Source organism: Fukomys damarensis, unplaced genomic scaffold, assembly GCF_012274545.1.
Source record: "Fukomys damarensis isolate Sample0158 unplaced genomic scaffold, DMR_v1.0_HiC HiC_scaffold_23, whole genome shotgun sequence".
In the NCBI taxonomy this organism is placed as follows: Eukaryota; Metazoa; Chordata; class Mammalia; order Rodentia; family Bathyergidae; genus Fukomys; species Fukomys damarensis.
Genome location: NW_022900935.1, coordinates 51,366,234 through 51,388,074, shown reverse-complemented (window position 1 = coordinate 51,388,074; position 21,841 = coordinate 51,366,234). Strand labels below are relative to the sequence as shown.

The 21,841-nt window shown below is 36.4% G+C and overlaps 1 protein-coding gene across 3 annotated transcripts in view; it reads right to left on the bottom strand.

The window, feature by feature from the left end:
• Nucleotides 1-21,841, bottom strand: part of Helz (helicase with zinc finger) — a 152,299-nt gene that overhangs the window by 41,007 nt on the left and 89,451 nt on the right. For all 3 annotated transcript variants that reach the window (XM_010616799.3, XM_010616801.3, XM_010616800.3), the window contains 3 exons: nucleotides 16,880-17,063; nucleotides 14,507-14,735; nucleotides 8,177-8,381 (listed from right to left, as the gene is read on the bottom strand). In XM_010616799.3, coding sequence (XP_010615101.1) covers nucleotides 8,177-8,381; nucleotides 14,507-14,735; nucleotides 16,880-17,063 — 618 coding nt within the window. The remainder of the gene's footprint in view (nucleotides 1-8,176; nucleotides 8,382-14,506; nucleotides 14,736-16,879; nucleotides 17,064-21,841) is intronic.

The window sequence follows — 21,841 nt, the reverse complement described above, 5'->3', positions numbered from 1 at the left end:
TCAAAAAAAAAAAAAAAAAAAGTATCTTAAAGTAGAAGATTTTCCTATTTATTTATTTGAACCAGGGATCAAACTTGGGACCTTGCGCTTATGAGGTGGGCCATGGCACCACCACTAAGCTAAATCCCTGGCCCAAGATTTTCTAAAGGAACAAGAAATATGCACTGTCATAAACTACCTGAGAGAATCTAGCTAATTACTAGATAGCAATTTGGCATATATACCAGAAGTATTAATGATGTACATACACTACTTTAACCCTGTAATTGCATTTCCAGGAATTTATCCAAATGAACCATGGATTTTGGCACTGATGTTCTTCAAGAAGCCACGGTTTATATGTGTGATAAATGTTAACAATCCAAATGTCCATCAATGGAGGTCTTATTGAATAAGTAATTCATATAATGATATATTAGTTTACCATTAAAAATTATGACATTTGAGTGGAAATAATATCTGGCAATGCCTCTGAACTTATGAACTAAAAAAATAATAATAACTTGCTCTTCCCACTAGCTAAATGTAACCCACACACATCAAGCCCACTGTGGAAAAGTGGCACAACATGCAACTTGTCTCTAGGTATAAACAAATTTGTTTGTATTGAACATCTGAAAACTAAATAAAGAGGGGATGTCTATAGGAGAAAGAAAATTCACTCTCTTTTTTTTGGTACTGGGGATCAAACTTGGGCTCTTGCACTTTGAAGGCAGGTAGCAGAACCACTGAGCCAAATCCCAGGCCCGAAAATTCATTCTTGACCAAAGCAAAAACACAGGGATACTCCATTTATCGATTTATCTGTCAAGGATATTAAATATTCAGATCAGCAGCAAACATGGACAGTTGTACGGTCAGCTCCTTAGTTATGAATGGGATATCTAGACGTAACTCTTAAAATGGGCCAAAAAAGAGCCAATAAATAATCATCATGGATCCATTAACCAGAAGAAAACAGATGCTTACAGTTATTGACACCAGCTTTAAAAGACTAACTTCTGCCACGGATTTAGCTCAGAGGTTCTGTCGCCTGCCTTGCAAGCTCAAGGACCCAAGTTCGATCCCCTGTACCAAAGGGCGGGGGGAATCAAAAACAGAACTAACTTCGGAATACAGAAGTAATAAGGACAAAAACTGAAAAGGCGCAAATGACAAACAATGAGATGGCAGAAGTAGAGGTAAGATCAGAAGCATGGCAATTAAAAGTGACAAAAAGAGCAATCGGTAGCACATACACTGATAGAAGAAAGGGACGCCAGAGACACCGACAGGTAAGATGGTTCCAGGAGGGTAATAAACCATTTAGATTTCTTAGCTGTCAAACCTATTACTGTAGCTTGCTAATGACCCTTCAGCCAGAGACAACTGTATAGAGAAAAAGCAGCAACTTAATCACATGTGGTAGGCAGAATGGTGCCCCCAAAGATGTCTACATCCTCATCCCTGGGTTCTGTAAATATGTTCCGCTATATGACAAAAGGAATTCTGCAGGTCTAGTTGAAGTTGTGATATTAAAATAGGTAGATTATCCTAGATTATCTGGGTGGACTCAAACTGTTCACCTGAGCCTTAAAAGCAGAGAAATTTCTCTAGCTGGAGTCAGAGATGCAGCAGCAGAGGAGGAAGTGAGATGTGACAGAGAGGAGTCAGATTCTGAATAAAGGGATTCAATGCACCTTGCTAGCTCTGAAATGTTGGAGACACCTCTGAGAACTCGTGAGAAGGTTCTACAAAATAAGCATGACATCCAGAAGCAAGGACATTAGTCCTACAATCACAAGGAACTGAATTTTGGCATCAACCAACAACAACTTAAAACCAGATTCGTTCCAAAGCCTCTAGGTAAGAGATCAGTCAGTCAGCACTTTGATCAATCTTGTGGGAGATGAAGCAGAGATACCAGTCAAGCCAAACCTGACATCTGACTTACAGAACTGTGAGATAAATTCATGCTGTTTTAAGTTACTATGTTTGTGACACTATGTTTGCACCACTAACACAGTTAACTATAGTCCAGGGCAGTGGCAGTAACCTATGGCACACATGCTGTAGCAAGATGTTTGTACCAGTGAAAGTTTTAAAGTCTGGTCTAGGATCAATGGTGAACATTTTAGAGCTTTCAATGATAGAAACAACAGTCTGCTGCAGTATGGGGGCCATAGGTTCACCGCCACCACCCTAGACTATAAAGGTGGAGGCATGTTAGACAATATACATCAGCATTCTGGGCACTGCATGGTATACTAAATGTACAGGCAAACTGAGGCCTATCTCATAAAAAGGCAGTGGCATGTCTACAGGCATAATTCACCACTACACAGTTCAATACACCATACAATTATCTAGCATATTTTGACTCAGTGGGTAACTATAAGACAGAAATTTACTTGGTCTAAACAGAATACAGCATTCGGTAGATCATAAATAAAATAATACAGCAGTAAGCCAGAGTTAGCTACTATGTATAAAAGTCATCCCAGGGCCGAGGATTCAGTACAGTGGCACCATGCTGGACTCCCAAGAGCAAGGTCTCAAATTCGATCCCCAGTACCAAAAAAAAAGTCATGCCTAATAATTCCAAGCTAATTTCATTCTAATAATAAACCTCAGAAAATATTCTTGCCTTTGGTAGAATGCCAATATCAGGATGTTTAGAAGCAAATGTAGCTCAAATCATCTACTGTTATAAGCAAATGTAGTTCACATTGCCTACTTTTTAAGTTACTGGAGATTGAACCCAGGGCTTTCACAGTATGCTACATCCCTGTCCTTTTTTATTTTATTTTTATTTGCTTTGAATTTGAATCTAAGTTGCTAAACTGTCTAAGATAGGCTCAAACTTGCTATCCTCCTGCTTCAGCCTCTCAGAGTTCGGCGACTACAGGCATGCGCCACCACACCTATTATCTACCATTTATTCACTTAAATATTTACTTCTTCAGCACTCGTCCTTTTCTATTTATTCATTCAACCAATGTTTTCGGAGAGCCCACCATATGTCCCACTTGGCCTGGTCACCAACACTCAGGTGAACAAGACTGACACATTTTCTTATGACTAGACAGCAAGTCATAACATTAGCAGCTAGATATTAAAAACAATTAAAGCCTATAAAATGATGATGATAGTCTTTAGAGGATCTCGATCTGTTTCCAAATATCTATCTTCTGAAGTGTTTACACTGTATGTAAATGAAACTGGTCCGTTTTAGAAAGGCTTCTCAAAACTATTCCCAGCAAGAGTCCTAGAAGGAAGCCAGAGGACAGGTGGAATGTGAATTCTTCAGGCTCCTGTGAAACACTACCTTTGCTATAACTGATGCTTGCAGCAGGTAAAGCACTAAAGGACTAGCAAGGACCACCTGCTCCCAGATCCCTCAATATTCTGTACCTCAGCTAAATCCTATTTTAGAACTGAAATCTTAGTGAGGACAATAAAGTTCTTTGACTACTACACATCCAGGGGTATATCTTGTTGTTAAATAGAACTCGAAGAAGGGTAGTTAGTCTTAGAGTATTTTAACCATTATACAATCTTTTGATGATTTTATTTACATAAAATCTTCATGGAATTTTTAATTCTATTCTAACATTAAAGATACTGATTTTAATATTTCTTACAGGAAGAACAGTTAAAATTAAGGAAATTTGAGCTAGGCGTGGTGGCACACGCCTATAATCCCAGCACTCAAGAAGCTGAGTCAGGAGGATCGCTGCAAGTTTGAAACCAGCCTGGGCTACTTTGTGAGTTCCAGCTCAGTCTCAACTACATAGTAAGACCCTGTCTCAAAAGACAAAAAACAAAAAATTAAGGAAATTTGAAAAAAATGAAATAGGTCAGTATCACATTTTCAAAAGTATCACCCCTTTTCTATTCAAGAAATAAATCCTCTCTCATCAAAAGACTCTAGCACATGAAATAAAATAACTGGGATCTGTTTCAAAATTATCCAGTGTGGGGCCTGAGATTTAGCTCAGTGGTTCTGCTGCCTGCTTTGCAAGTACAAGGTCCTGAGTTCAATCCCCAGAAAAAAATTTATCCAGTGTTTATATTTAGTGGAGGTGTGATGGGAGTAGTAGTATTATCCATGAAAAAGAGATGAGGTTAATAATTAATAGAGCTGTATAACAGGGGATTGATTCATATACTATTCTCTCTACTTTAAAAATTTTCCACAATGTAAGCTTAAATTTTAAAAGACTCCAGAATAAATCCAAACCTTATAAAAACAATTTTATAGAAATAAAATACTGGAGGGAGGAGGGAGATATGGTGACATGGATAACCTATGGCTCCCTATACCTCATTTATGCAAAATTACTGATTATTTATGTCACGTATATAAATGATTTTAAACAACCAGGTATATAAATAGTGGTGAAGTGATGACACATAAAAAATAACGGAGAACATCTATGGTGAAGATAATTTTTTTTTAAGTTTAGGATACATTGGGGAGAGGGTTGCTTTGGCCTTTATACAACTCTCACTGAAAGAAAGAAGCCACATTACATTCTACTGGGCATGCTATAACCTTTCTTCACTTATCAAGTACTTCCTGAGTACCCACTACGTGCAATGAGTGGGGCTGGGCGCTGGGAGTCATAAATAGCATACAGGATAAGATCTTTGTCTTTAGGGAGTTTATGATTTGAGAAAAACAAGTCAACTTAATATGTATTCTTCACTGTTAAAAAACTATAGTTTTCCTTAAAGTCAATACATACCTAGCACAACGGCTTGAATCTACCTTCATCTACAGAACATTAACTGATGCTTACATTGCTCAGTTAAGTAAGAAGGCTTTATTTAGCTACTCTACAGTAGCTAAATGTGCAAAGGCAAATAATTATTTTATAACATGATTTTATTTTAAATAAAAATCAGGTCAAACAAAGTTTCTGCCTGGGTTCTATTCTCTTATATCCTAAACCACTTGCTTCCCCCTGTAGACATGTCCCCCATTCTCTCATATCACTCAAATTTTATAAAAGCTTGCTGCAGTTTGAATGTGGAATCCAAAGCCCCGTATGTTAAAGGCTTAGTTCCCAGCTTGACATCCTGGGGAGATGACAGACTGTCTTCCTTTTCTTGTTGCTGAGACAAAATACCTGACACCCAAAGTTAAAGGAGGAAAGGTTTATTTGGCTCACGGTTTGCAGAGGTTTTAGTTCATAGCTGGCTGGCTCCAAGGCAGGGCGGCATGGAAGAGGGGTGTTACAGAGGAGAAACAGTTCATGGCAGGCAGAAGGGAGAAGACAGCAAGGCAGCAAGCACAAGTGACAAGCAGCAACCTTCTTTCTCTCCCTATCCTATCCAAGATACCCACCCTTAGGGCGGGTTGCACTCACACTCAAGGTGGGGCAGCCTTAATCCTAGCCTCACACCATGAATGAATCAATCCCAGTATCACATCCTTGATCCCAGTATCTCACACTCTAGATCCAGCCACCTCTGCAAAATCTCACATATGACCACATGAAGGTTTGAGGGACATCTAGATACAAGCTGTAACATAGGCCCTTTGAGAGGGGGTCTGGGACTGGCGGTGTAGCTTAGTGCTAAAGTGGCTTGTCTAGGCTGAACCACAGGGTGATCTCCAACAGATAATGAGAACAAAAACAATAAAAAAGCATAGTGAGAGGGCTTCAGGTCATTGAGGACATGCCCTTTGGAGGAGACTGGGGTCCCAGCCTCTTCCTCTCTATTTATTCTCTTTTACTCCCCAGCCAGGAGGTGAGCAGTTTTGATGTGCCACATATCCCTACCATGATGAGCAGCTACAGGCCCAGAGCAACCAGGCCATATGATCACAGCCTGAAATTTCTAATGCTGTAAGCCAAAATAAACCCTTTCTCTTCATAAATTGATCATCTCAAACATCTATCATAGTAACAGAAAGCTAACACAAAACTCTCATTAAACTCACATTTAAAATTTATGAGAAATTGGGCCAGGGATTTAGTTCAGTTGATTTTACTGCCTGCCTTGCAAGCTCAAGGACCTGAGCTCAATTCCCAGTAGAAAAAAAAAAAAAAAAAGACAAACTAAGTACTGCTCTGGGACAGAGATTATAGCAGAAAATAATACAGGTAGAAATCTGTCATAACTGAGCTTATATTCTTGGAGATTTTAAATACAGAGCAAAAAAAAAAAAAAATGTATACACACTTCAGCAATTTGCCATACAAATAAATGTCTGGAAGCTAAAGGGCAATACCTGGAGCACACCTCTTACAATTGTAGAGGCCAAAAGTAACTTGTATTAATCTCATGATAAATTTGGTATTAAAATATTTATACACGCTTTTCTTTTCCTGACATACACATTTTTTGGCGTACTCTATACATTTCCCCCACAATGTCTCACTATCTCTAGCCACCCAATCAATTCCTAAACATAACTTCTGTGGCAGAAATAAAATGCCCTGAATCTACCTATTTCTGACCATCACTCCCTCTATCTCCTCCAAGCACTACCACAGCAGACTGAGGGGATAATCTGCTTACATACGCCTCTAAAGCACCTGTCACAATACCTGGCACATAGAAGCTCATTTATGTAGAATTTTAATCCTCTAATTATGTCAAATCACTAAAGCATTAATGCACATTTAGTATAGTTTTATTAACCTAAGAATATATAATACTATATTAGCTCAGGAAGTAGTTCTCAGGTTACTATTTGGCTAAAAGACTTTCAAAAAATTATTCATAGCTGGGCATGGTGGCACACATTTGTAATCTCACTAGTCTGTAATCCCAGAACTCAGGAGGCTGAGGCAAGAGGATCGCCAAGAGTTTGACACAAGCCTGAGCTACACAGTAAGCTCAAGGATAGCCTGAACTACAGAGCAAGACCTTGTTTCAAAAAAAAGAAAAAGAAAAACATTCATTACTGCTTACATATTAGGTGTAGTAAAGCTCCACCATTACATACTTTTTAATTCATGTCACTAGGTTTTGATTTTTGTTGTGTGGGGAGGTGAGACAGGGTCTTGCTATGAAACTCAGGTTGGCCTTAAACTCACTTTGTAGTCCATGCTGGCCTCAAACTAGTGTCAATCCTCCCGCTTCCATCTTCCTGGGTGCTGAGATTACAGGCAGGCACCACCATACTCTGCAATGTTAATAAGTTTCATACAGTGCTGAGGACTATAAATGTACAAAAAACCAAGCGTATATCATTCATGCCATTCTCAGAGACTTCTTTTCAGGATACTAAATTTAGTTTTTTTTTTTTTTTTTTTTAACATTCAAGAAATGTTTTCAGCACTCTAGCAAATAAGCTATTTGCCCAAAATAGCTATGGCTCAAAAGTAGAAACAGCCTTACTGCCCACTTCCATACCCTGACTGGACTCAGGGTCAAAATGAGTCAAAAACCAACCCATCTTTAAGAAATTGTTCAAATTCTCTCAGTCAGAGTCTCTCTCTCTCTCTCTCTCTCTCTCTCTCTCTCTGTCTCTCCTCTCTGGTACCAGGAATCGAACACAGGACCTTGTGTTTACAAGGCAGGCGGCAGGACCACTGAGCTAAATCCTGGCCCTTTTCTTTTCTTTTTGCTACAAGGGATTGAACTTGGAACCTTGCACTTTCGAGGTAGGCAGCGGCACCACTGAGCTACATCCAAATTTTCTGTGTCAAGTAACATTCAAAATGAGTCAGTCATAAATAAAAGAATTATTTTCTTTATACAAGCATTGTGACTATAACATAACCCTTATAAATAAAATGTTGTGAGGACATGCTTTTGAAGTGTGTGACAATCTTTTAAACTGCATGTTTCCTCACATCTCACAACAGTCTGTTGGTAGAGAAGACTGAAAAATTACAATGTAAAAGGTTATCAGAAGCTTTTTGGTTTTTTGTTATCAGGAATCAAACTCAGGACCTTGCACTTGCAAGAAAGGCGAGGTGCCACTGAGCTAAATCCTTGGCCCACTTATCAGAAGTTTTTAGGTACTTAAAACTTTTTGAGGATGATTATGACATTAAGCATGGCAAAATGTCACACTGTGTTTTCACTTATATGTCCAAATATAAACAAGTTCATTATAGAAACTGCTGGCCACCAAATGTAATCTTCAATTTCAATACTTAAAGTGACTCAGGGCCCAATTATACCTCTACTACACTGTTCTCACCCTTGAACTTCTTACTGGAGGCTTTACCTTGGGTGGTGATTGCTGCTGTTTGTTGCTATTTCCTGAATGCTGCAGTCTTAGAGCCCGGGGAATAAATTCAGGAGCCAGTGGATTCAACACATATGTCTTCTTTAGTTCTAAAGCCTCTAACTGAGCCTTGATCTGGTCAAATGTGATCCCATGTAGGCTGTTATTTTCATGACAAAGCGTGATAAACCGCTCCCAAAACTTCCTACAGAAGACATTTATAAGATTGGGTTACAATTTCAGTGGATGAGATCAAAGAAATGAAAATAAATAACCAAAGATAATTTCAAACTCAATACCCACCAAGCCCCAAATTCTAAAGTCCAATAGTTCATGATTTAGATATAATCTTTCAATCAGTCATAAGATTTCAGAAGTTTGACATTCAAACCAATCATGACAAGTAGTATGATACATACAAAACCAGCTCACAAATAATTTTGACTCCTCAATGCAAGTAACATGCTCACTGCTTGGCTTACCAACACTAATGAAGAATGTTTCCTGCTATCTACAAAAATTTCAAAACTCCTGGTAACTCACTTTAAAGAAAAATTTGTGCTTCCAGGCACACTTATACATATATACATGTCTATACACAGTCATGTACCATATAATGATATTTCAGTCAACAACAAACTGAATATGTAACTGTGGTTCCATACAATGATATCACTTAGTGGCATCGTAACTATCTTCATTTGTGTAAATATACTCTTAACAATGTTCACAATGACAAAATTATCTAGCAATACCTTTCTCAGAATGTACTGCTGCAGAATGACTGCATACACATAACATACATATAATCATATCTATGTAATCTTATATAATCACATATATGTATATAATTTTATATATGTACACATACACACACACGCACACAGAGATGGGTGACACAGGGTCAAAGTAGCTTGGTGCTAAATGACTAAAAAAAAGCCAACTCAAAATAGAAATTTTTTAAAAAGTAGGTAATTCTCATAAGAATTCTTTAAAAATAACCAACTACTCCTACCATATTTTTCTCTTACTTAACTGATGCTTGTCACAAGCACAAGTTATATAACTCTAAATTATAAGAATTAAATTATAGAAAATACAGGAAGTTAGAACACTAATTTTAATATTGATTATTCATTTTCTAATCAAAAGTAATAAATGCTAAAGCAAAAAATACATTCAAGACTTCTGCAGTTATATACTGCCATTGTTTAAAATCTGAAAATTGATCTCCAACTAAAAATATTAAATACATATTGTGAAACATTTGAAGATTTTAAATTTTAAATGACTAGTACAAATATGAAGACCTGTGTTTAATATGAGGTTCAATAATATTTTACTATGATATAAAAGATAATGTGATATGGTTTCTTCCTAAGATATCCTATATTCTAGTTGAGAGTAGACAATCAAGATGGCTTCAAGAACCATAAATGAAAAGGTTTATATTATAAAACTTAGTACATGAATGGGAACTGGGTTATTCACATACTCACAGAATTTTACAGAGCTTAATTCTGAACTATGTTTCTTATATATACCTCCTAATTTTTTAAAGATGACTTTAAGAAACAAGTCCAGAAAAAATTTAGGCCAACATGTAAACAAAAAGAAAGGTAAATATACCAACATACCATAAAAGATTAAATATTTCTAACCATGTCACAAAAACAAATAACATAATTACTAAGAATACACACTAAAACACTCTACTCTTTTTTGAGACAACGTCTTACTACGTAGTTGAGACTAACCTGGAACTCACTATGTAGCCCAGGATGGTCTCAAACTCACAGCGATCCTCCTGCCTCAGCCTCCTGAGTGCTGGAATTACAGGTGTGTGCCACCACACCCGGCCTATACTTCATTTTTATTCTTAAGATCCCTGTGATACTAGTACTGTCAATAAATTAATTGAGAACACTCTAAATAATATGGTCTTTTTATTTTCTTTATAGTAACTTGAAAAATATTCTAAGGAAGAATTACCTCTAATACAACAGTCCAGATCTAAAATCCATAAACTTCCCTACCTTTTGACTGGAACAATCACAGCTTTCAACTGATTAATATTTATCAATACAATTTTACATATACTATTCAAAGTTTTTTAGTCTAATTGATAAAGTATTAGTTTCACAGAGTGGCATTTTGTGTTGTGTTGGAGTCCAAGACAAATCATGACATGGAAAGGATGAATTGTCTTTTACTCTAATTCAGTTTATATCAATTCCATATTACATATTTTTATTTCTAATTCAGAGAGCCAAATACTAAAAACTGTTCATTTTTAAGCCAGCTTCTTAAACTTCACACCCTGTTCCTATCCTACCTTCAATAACCTCTCACTAAGCATAAATTAATCAAGGTAAACAAGTTCCACAAGTAGCTTGAAATTTATTATTTTAAATCTTATTATCACACTAACAAAGCAAAACTGTCCGTAATTGTGTCACCTAGTAACTAACTCAACTTTGGGCAAATTACTTAACTCCTCTTTATACCTCACTTTCCTCATGTAAAATAGGGCACAAGCAATACTTTCACAGTATTCCTATTGAAGAAACATCTCTCACTTCTAGATATCTATTCAGAGAAATAATTTTTCCTACAAAAAGTCTTAGTATTAAACCCAAATTTTTTCTTATTTTCCTCTTGGTGAAAGCTCTGTCAAATATGATGCCCACGCTGCCAAATTTCCAAAAACTTTACTGAGGTATTTCTGAACACATATAATTGTAAGATGACATGAGAAATTCAACTACACTCATAAGGAGGGTAAGAATTCACCACTCATTAAAGTCTTCACCAATTCTCAGCACCTTCCCTAAAATGTTAACATATTATTATGTTAATCAGTTTTCTAGTAACGTTGGTTAGAGAACCCAAGTATTGCAATCATATTATAATATATTTTAGCTACTTCAAGGACACAACCTTCCTTCTAACTACTGAACAAAATTATGAATATAAAGCTTGGTTTTATTTTTATAAAAACTGTGCTTCTAAGGTCACTGATAATACACTGAAAAGCCACTTGACTAAAAAGAAATCACTTGAGGGCCTGGGACTTGGCTCAGTGGTTCCGCCGCCTGCCTCACAAGTTCAAGAGCCCGAGTTTGATTCCTGGTACCAAAAGGGAAAAAAAAAAAGAAATCACTTGGGCCAGGGATTTAGCTCAGGGGTTCTGCCACCTGCCTCACAAGTGTAAGGTCCTGAGTTCAATCCCCGGAACAAAAAAATAAAAAATAAAAATAAATCACTTGATGTCAAGTCATCCTGTGTGTAGGTATGTATGTAAATATACGTATGTACACACACATACACACATCTCTACACATACAGGAAATGTTTGCATTTCACTGTTTTAAGGAAAGGTATCAGTGAAAGGAAAGACCTCCAACAAAAGCAGTGGTATATATGTTGTCTGGGTGTTATCACCCTCCCCCTACCTCCCCATTCAGTGTCATTTTACAGGACACATTCATCACTTCCTGGGAAAGGCAGCACAACCACGAGGACAGACCTTCTGAGTTTTGAAATCAACCTGACATTTGTTTGTGTGAGGCACAGTATCAGCTATGTGACCCTGGGCATTATTTAAAATCTCTGAATCAGGCTGCCAATTTAATATGGAAATAAAATAGCCTCCTGCAGGATTGCTGGGATGACTGAATGAGGCATTGTGTGCAAAGTACACAAAGCAGCACCTAGCTGAGAGAAAGCTGTCAAAAAATGGCAATCGACACATTAACGTATTAGTCTCATGAGTGAAGCAAATCACTGCATTTATTTCAGACTAAGGGAAAAATTGTTTAAAAGTAAAGGATAATTGATTTCCAAGCTGGTGTAATATACATAGTAATCACTCCTTGAAAATTTGATTGATATTTGGGAATATTATGTTAATTTTTTGTAAATACTGAATGAAAATGGGAGGGGAAAGTCTCGATGAATTTAAACTATGAAAAACTCATTCCTCCATTCTTACAGGTTTGGATGATCACATTATATCCTTCAGGTTTACTTGTATTGTGAGACTGAGTTAATTTCTAATGAAATTAGCAAGGTTAAAGTTTAAGCATACATATGCTTCAACTACCAACTCCCTAGGATAGAGCTACGATTTAACTGTCCAAATGAAACTGTTAATCAACATTCTCATTTAGTGATGAAATGTATAATACCCCCCAACAACTTATTATCCCCCTGAAAATATTTTGCTTAGCATATGAATTAATTTGCAGTCTGTGCCACACTCCAACTGAGCAACCAGTAGACTCAATTTCAAGTTAAAAATTAGCCCTGGACAATTCTGACAGTGCAGTCTTAGAAAATACTCTCCACCTATTTGCTCTGAGAAAGTAACAATTATGTCAGAAAGAGGTTAAAAATGCTGATCTCATGCTATTCACAGCATGGTCATGGGGGTAATGGAATCTTTAAATATATCCAAGTTGATCAATGTTTGGAGTTACTTACAAGAATAGCCCAAAAACAATGTGATTCCACCACTCTAAGGCCTATTTATTGTCCCAGCAGTGCCTAGATATTTTTAATACACATCACCCCATAGTATAGTACTTCTGCATAATACATTTTAATCAAATTGTATGTGCTTTTTCATTCATCAAATCATAAATATAAACACAAATGGCAAATACCACAGCAACAATCTAACCAAATATACCTTCAATGTAAAGTAACTGGAGTTAAATTCTTGGAATGAGAGTTAAATTAATAGACTCCTTCATATATATTTAGTTCTATTTATTTGTAACTTGGAATTAACATATTCCTTTCTCCAAGCTTTGTCATTAATGGTTACAAATGAATGTCAATTTACTTTTCAAATATGAAAGACATGTTACAACAGAACTATTTAAAATCATGAACCCTAAGAACTTAGGTTTTTTTCTAAGTTTTTTTTTCCTAATGTAAGCATGAATTACAGCTCTCCTTGATTCCTTTGTTAATGCTTCCCCTTATAGAGGATATTAACTTATTTTGGAGTCTTAAATTCTGATACATGCAGCTTACTCTTAATGGTCCAAACTGCCTCTTTTCCCATAGAATTTTTTTTCTTGCTAGAACACAAAAACAAACAACAAAATGCTGCCGTACCTATATTGCAACAAAAAAAGTGATTTATAGAGAGATAAATTCTAACAGCTTCTGTCTACATCCTTTTACTGTTCTGAAATTACTGTGACATGTACTACCACACTTATAAAATATTAAGTAATCCCATAAGTGAATATTATACACTTCTATTCAACTGCTTTTTTAAAAAAAAATGTTAACACAGTTCTTCATTGCTTCAAAGGACAAGTACATTATTGGCTTTACACACTTAAAATTTCTATTAAAGACTAAGTTATATATAGAGAGAAATTTTTTAGTTGACACTTTAATCGTATTTTGTTAAAAATTGTTCCTCATATAGTCTAATGAGTATTAACAATGCTATTCAAAGTAATGATTATTTCTAACCCCTTAATATTAAGATCCTCTGAATTAACCAGATACAAAAAATTATTTACATTTAGAAGCCTTGAGTAAAAATGACTAAAGAAAAAATTCACCAAAAATTGTAACTAAAGTAACAATGAAGGGAGGAAAAGCACACAGCAGAAAATGCAAAATTTAATAGTCACCATAGATACCCACACCCACACCCCCAAAAAAACAATCCTCAAAGACCCATGAACTAGCTGCTGTCTCTTTCTAGAGCACTTTTACCCCAGGTAGGTCTATAGCTCAGAATCTTACTTCCAAAGTTAGCTTCTCAGTGAAATCTACTCTGAACATATCATTTACAATCACAAACCAGCCCAGCCCACACACATCACTTCTAACTGTCCTAAATTAGTGATGGTGAGACTGTTCATATCATTGATAAGTTCTAAAAGGTTTGCCATCACTGCCTAAATGTTCTATTTCTTTTCCATTAAATTTACTAAATAAAATAGTACACAATATTTATTGTCAGTCTTCATCTGCTACCCAAATCAAAAATAAGCCCAAAAGGGCAGAGACTTCTGCCTATTTTTTTTTTTTTCACTGATATATCTTCAGTGGCTAGAAAAGTGCTTAGGACATGTAAAGTACTCAGAATGTATCAGTGTCTGTTGAATAATGAATGAATACACAATTATAAATATCACAAATAGACCCAAAGTAATAGATTTTTGTGTTATCACTGTATTTCAGGTAATAACAAAATTGATTTAACTAGCCAACAGGTCATAAAAATAAATGTATACACAGGAATACAAATTACTTCACATTTCCCCTTCACTGCCTTAGTCAGTGACACGTAATTACCTGCATCTTCCAATAGAGCACAATGCAATGGGATCTCCCACCACGGCAACCAAGGACTGCGCTCTTGTGATGGCAGTATTGAGAAGCTTGTAGTTAGATAAAAACCCATAATCTAAGTCCTCTGTAGAATCTTCCAGAAGTTGCTCTTTCTTTTTAATTGGTGTCTGTTTATGTTTACAAGTATGTCTTGTACGTACTGTGCTAAGAAACAAAACTCTGAATTGTTTTCCTATAAAAAGAATTTTGAAAAACAGACTTGAGATTGTCATTCTGAATCATTGATATAATACAAGCACTGCATTTTTTAAAAATGTAATTCCTAAATAATAGATACTGACAAAGATGCAGAGAAACGAAAACCTGTGTAAACTACTAATACAAATTGAAAATGATGGAGCTGCTCTGGAAAACAATGTGGCAGTTCCTCAAAAAAAAAAAAAAAAAAAATGAAATCGCCATATGATCTAGCAGGGTCACTTCTGAGTATATAGCCAAAGAAACTGAAAGCCAAGTGTTGAAATATTAATATACCCAAGTTGATACCAGCATTTTCCACAATGGCCAAAAGGTAGATACAAAACAAATGCCCACAGATAGATGAGTGGATAAATGAATAAAGTATATTATATATACATACAATGGAGCATTCAGCCTAAAACAGGGCAGGAAATTCTGACATACTACAATATGCATGAACCTTGACAATGGTGTGCTAAGTGAGATAAGCCTGTCACAAAAAGAGGAGGTTTGAGCAAAAACCCAAAAGCTCTATAATCTGAAATACTTCTGATCTCTAATATTTCAGATGGGAGATATTCAATCTGTACTATGATTCCACTTACACAAGGTACCTAGAATAGTTAAATTCACAGAGGCAGAAAGTACAATGGTAACTGCCAGGGGCGGGAGAATGTTATTGTTTATTGGGCACAGATTTTCAATTTAAGAAAATGAAAAAAGTTCTGGAGATGGATGGTCACAATGGCTATATAACAATGTGAATATACTTCATGCCACTGAAATGGAGACATAAAAGTAGTTACAATGGTAAATTTTTATGTTATATGCATTTTACCATACTAAAAACATGTTGGTGCTAGAACCAACCTTTGAGATTATCTAGTCCAACGTCCTATTAAGCACAAGGACGTTTTCTTGAAGCACAGTAAGCTAGCCTCTGGCCAACCAGGGCAAATACTGCTGATTCCACCAGGAAGCATTACAAAGAATCAGACTTAAATGACAGTTGTTTTTTTTGTTTGTTTGTTTGTTTTTGGTTTTTTTGGTTTTTTGAGACAGGGTCTCACTATGTAGTTGAGACTGACCTGGCACTCACTGTGTAGCCCAGACTAGTCTTAAACTCACAGCGATCCTCCTGCCTCAGCCTCCTGAGTGCTGGAACTACAGGCGTGCGCCACTACGCCCGACTAAATGACAGTTTTTCTTATGTTCTTCTTATAATATTCTATCTATCCCTTCATTCTAGGACAAATCTTAAAAAATTTGAAAATAGCTTTAATATCAGTCCTTAATCTTCTATAAGGCCAAGCAATACCAGTTTTTTCAACCAATCCTGACTTTCATACAGTAGTTTCTAGACCATCAACCCTCCCAGGTCTCCTGAATGTTTTCTAGCTTCATTAGTGTTTAATAGTGTTCCTCCCAAAATACCCCAATTCAGCATAATTTAGACAGGAGGTGGAGGAGTGGAGCTACTTGTTCCCTATGACGTGGACACTGTGTCCACTCTTGCTATTGTGTATTACTATGAAACCTTTAGTGCTCACATCATAGTAGTGTAGTGCTTCATATATTTAAAAGCATAAAGTTTGTAGCAATTCAGCATAAGAATACAATCTGAAAGGTTTGGTGCTAACTATTCACTTAGGGCAATCTACAGATAAAATATCAATGAAGAAATCAGTTCTCAATACACTTTACAATCTGTTGTATGTTTTTATTACTGTAATTACATCATACAGATATTATGTGGCATTATATAATTAGGTCATGGAAAAATCCACTTTTAATACTTTTACTTGGATTTAAAAAATTTAACAAACATGTAAAAAAAGCTTTAAGTACAAAATCTAGCACTGAACAAATTTAGTATGTTTTTTTTTTGTTTGTTTTTGTTTTTGTTTTTTTGGTACCAGGGATTGAACTTGGGTCCTTGCACTTGCAAGGCAGGCCACGGAATCGCTGAGCTAAATCCCCAGCCAAAAATTAGTATGAAGTAAATACATCACTCCTGCTCCAGAAAAGTGACCTAAGATCTCTTAGTACTTTAAGATCTTTCAAAGAATTAAAATCAATTATAAACACACTAAAAACTAGGCATTTGAATACCAACACATTCCAATTAGTACTTACCTTGAACATTTAGCACCCTTTCTACGTTAACATCAGATAGTCTCTTTTTTCGAAGTTCAGCACGTATCCTAAACACTTGATCTGCGTATGGAGTCACCACACCAATGCTGCCATCATCTAACTTCCCCCATGCTACTGGCCACTTCCTTCTTAACTCTTCTACACGTTCCACAACTTCAAATACCTTCAAATATGAACACACACATACATATTAGCTATCACCAGTGCTTGCAGAAAGAATATGGTAAGTAAAAGTGACGTAAAAGGATCTCATTTACCAAATACCATTGTTAAAACTACTAAATGGGACTAACGTGTTCTTTACGTGAATAATTAATTTTTATTCACATTTCAAACAAAATTTACAATAGTAAATTTTTGCAACCAGTGAAAACATGAAAATCAGAGACAATTTGACTGGCAACTGGTCGATATTCTTTGTGCAGCCCCCGAATCTTAAATGGGCCAGCTCAAATCCCTGGTAGGAAGGAAAGTAGTGACGGGACTGTGTAACTAGGGGAAGAAGAGAAATAAGGTCCACACGTCCCCAGTGCTTCTCTGTCCATTCTCCAAATGAGGCCAATGAAGCCAGCCAAACTGCTGTAAGTTTCCTATGATGAGTGTAATGAAGTCCCAGCAGCACGAGACCTAGCAAGGGCCCCTTCTCACTGACAGAACTACACAAACCCGCTGACAGCAATCAGCTCACTCACTACTGGATCTAGAACAAACTTCAAAGAGACCAATTTTCAGAGTTCACTGCTTTCCTGCAATACAACTTTAGCCAAGCCATTCCATTAACTTTTCAATAAAATAGCAAACTGAGTTTTACACAACTGAGTTTTCTGGACTCCACTTATTTGGATAATGACAGGGTTTTAGTATGATTTGATCTATTTTTAACTCAATGAATTGATCAAACAATTTTAATGTTTGGCAAAGTAGGGAATAAAAAGGTTAATAAAACATGTTCCTTGCGTTGAAAGTGATTACTGTCTACTTAGAAAACAGTGACCTGGGCCAGGGATTTAGCTCAGTGGTGCCACCACCTGCCTTGTAAGCACAAGGTCCTGAGTTCAATTCCTGGTACCAAAAAGAAAAAGAAAGAAAACAGTGACCTAGTAAGATAAACACACATGCACACATACATATGGCAAGGTCAATCCAGGGTCAGGCAAGACTCTAAGGTACATACAGTAGGAGAAATTTCAAAACATGTCTTTTAAATACATTTTTATTTACCATTTATTAATATCTATTTGAATTTACAATATTAAATATGCTTGGTAAAACTCTACAGTTTTTATTTTTGCAAGACTGTGAAGATTAGGTTAGAAAGCACTTCCCATTTCTAGATTCAAATTCAATAAACAATGGTACTACGAATAAAGACATCCGGCCTGGGATATAGTTCAGTGGGTTCCGCTACCTGCCTCATAAGCGCAAGATCCTGAGTAAGATCCCCAGTACCAAATAAATAAAGCCATCCCATTGTTACAATGGACATAGCAAGTGCATCAAATATACACACTGCCCAAGAACTCTAAAGAGTGGACTAAAGACTGGTTGCTATTCTTACTACAAAAAAACAAGAATGAATGAGGCTAAGTGTACTACAATAAGAAACAGAAAAAAACAAGTAACTGTCTTTACATGGTCAAATGTGGGTGGATGAAACTTGGGAGACCCCTCTGCTGAATGTTTGCCTCCTTAAGTGCCTAACACTAAGCTACATAGCATTCATTGTCCCCCTACTTTATTCCTTTGTTTACACCATTACACTGTGTCCCAGGCAGCATAAAACTATAGTAAAAATGCCCCAAGCAGCACAGTGCCTGCCTAGCAAGCGCAAGGTCCTGAGTTCAATCCTTAGAACAAAAAAAAAAGCAGCCCATATTTGGAATGGTAATATAAGATGCTTGGAAAAATCTCTCTCCCAGATATGTAGATAACTTGTAGGATTACCAAAGTTAGCAAGGACTCTGGAAATTAATCAAAGAGCTTACAAGAAAGTAAGAAGCAATTATTCAACAAAACCTACAGAAACTCCCTAAGAATGGTGGGAAGCTAGGAATTCAAGCTAGGAACTGCACCCACCCCTCATAGCTCTGTCTTACATAACTGTTTCAGCAGCCAATTTCCATCAGAGCAAGTCTCATATACCCCACCTCCCTATAAGGAAAGAGCTATTCTAGGTGATTGTGGAAGCTGAAAAACACTGGCAGACCCTATTTTCCACAGGTCCATGCTGTAGAAGGCCTATACTGAGCAGTTGGCAGCAGGGGGATACCGTTTCCCCATCTCCCGCTACACAGAGAAGATCTAAGTGGGACAGTAGGTGAAGACTGCAGTCTCCCCTTCCCAGAGTTCTATATTGCTAGAGAACTGATCCAATAGTTTGGAAGCTGGGTAGATGGTTGTTCCCATCTTCCCAGAACAGAAGATCCATCTTGTATAGATGCAAAGGTAGTGATCATCAGCAGACACCAACCTTCCCTGGACTAGGTCACAGAAAGATCTATACTTCAAGGAGGCAACAGATAGCTGGCAGTCTGGGTCTGCGTCTCTCCCCTGTCCCTCTCCCCTTCCCTCCCCTATCCTCTCACAGCAGAGCTCTGGCCCCCAAATTGGATGCTGGTGAGACACCAGTGAAAAGCAAGTTCTTCCATTGTGTCCCCCACAATTGCTCTATAGGTTGTGCCCAGGACAGGGTAAAAGGAAACCTCACAAACATGCAACAATCTGTCTCTAAGGAGCCCAATGTCAGTGATCATACTGGGGAGCAATCTGTGATCTAAGGAGTTGAAAAATAATTGAAATGAAAAATTACCAGCAGGATTCAACAGTAAATTTGAGCTGACAAAGGAAGAAATTAGCAACTGTAAAGACAGAGAGACTATAGAATCTAAAAAACAATGAGAAAAAGTAATGGAGAAAGTGAAAAAAAGGGATACCATTAAGTTTATCAGCACACAAATGAGAAAACCACAACAGAAGAAGAAAAGAGCCTAAAAAATGTTGAAAGAAATGATGCTTAAAAACTTCCATCTTATGAAGAAGAAAAAAAGCACCTATAATCCAAACTCAATGAACTTCACATACATCAAATGGAACACTAAAATTTTGAAATTCAAGATAAATAAAAACATCTTGAAAACAACACATCACTTACAAAGATATTCCAATAAGATTAACATATGAATTCATATCAAAAAAACAATGGAGGGTGGGAAGCAGGGGGAAAATGTATTTCAATATGCTGAAAGGGGGAAAAATAAAACAACTCAACCAATAATCTTACATCCAACAAAATGTTTTGTAAAAGTTTTGAATGAAAGCCAAATAAAGATTATCCAAAACTAGATAAATAAAATCTGTGAGAATTCCTTACTAGCAGACTTACCATACTAGAAATACTAAAGGAAATTCTTCAGGCTAAAAGCAAATATCACCAAATAATAATTCCAATCTATAGAAAGTGCTGCTAAATTCCACATCACTGGTCATTTGAAAGATGCAGATGAAAACAACACTGAGATTCCACCTCACCCCACAAAGAATGGCTGCTATCAAGAAATCAACCAATAACAAATGTTGGCAGGGTTGTGGGGAGAAAGGAACCCTTCTCCATTGTTGCTGGGAGTGCAGACTGGTGCAACCACTATGGAAATCAATATGGAGATACCTCAAAGAGCTGGGACTAGAGGTTCCATTTGACCCAGCCATCCCTCTGCTGGGTATCTTTCCAAAAGAATTAAAGGAATCATACCACAGCAATATATGCACACCTATGTTTATAGCAGCACAATTTGTAATAGCTAAAGCTTGGAAATAGTCCATTTGCCCATCAGTTGGAAACTGGATAAAGATGTGGCTTTTTCTATTAAATGGAATACTACTCAGCCATAAAGAATGAGAAATTAGATTCATTCATAGGAAAATGGATACATATTGAGAATATACTCCTAAGTGAAATAAATAAGTCACATATGTGTAAATACCAAATAGTTTCTCTGGTATGAGAAACTATAATAGTACATAAGATCCTAATGAGATAATTGACAATGTGAAATAGGAAGAAAAGGGCTAAAGGTGTAAGGAAAGTGGGAAGGGTAGGGGAAAGGTAATAAGGGAAAAGAAAAAAATATGAGAAAATGAAAAAATGGAAATAAAGTGTTTGCAAAAGGGGAGGGGAGGAAGGGGTGAAGGGAGGGCAGGGACAAGGGGAAAAATGAGAACCAAGAACTGTCATGTAAAGGTACAAGATCCCAATGATGAATGTAACTGTAGAGTATACCTAGAATGTACCAATAAACTCAATAAAAGAAAAAAGTTTTAAAAAAAAAGAAAGTGCTGCTAAAAAGGTCATTATGTGGGTAACTGTCTTAAAAAATACATATAACAGCATTTCTTCTCCCTTCTACCTGGTCTAAAGAGCAACTGCATAAAATTATACTTTATACCATATATCAGAGAAAGATAATGTGCATGACAATAAGACGAGGCAAGTCGAAAATGATAAGATGGTACTCAAATCCACAAAAAAAGAGAATCAGAAAAATAAGATTAATATAGAAAAGTGTATAAATATGTACTTGTCCCTCTTTCTTAGAATTTTTTAAATACATAAGGTTATTGAAAGTAATAATTATAAGAATGCACTATTCAGTTTGTTCTATGTAAGTACACTGTATATAACAAAATAGCACAAAAAGAAGGAATAGAATTGTATAGGAGTAAAGTTTCTATGTATCATTGAAAGTTAGGATAAATTTGAAGTAGATTCTGCTAAGACATATATCATAAACTCTAGAAAAAACACTAAGTAAACAAATGAAAAGAACACAATCAAATGGATTAAAATATGACATTAGAAAATATGTATTTAAGGGGCCAGTGATTTAGCTCAGTGGTTCTAGTGACTGCCTCCCAAGCGCAAGGACCTGAGTTCAATCCCCAGTA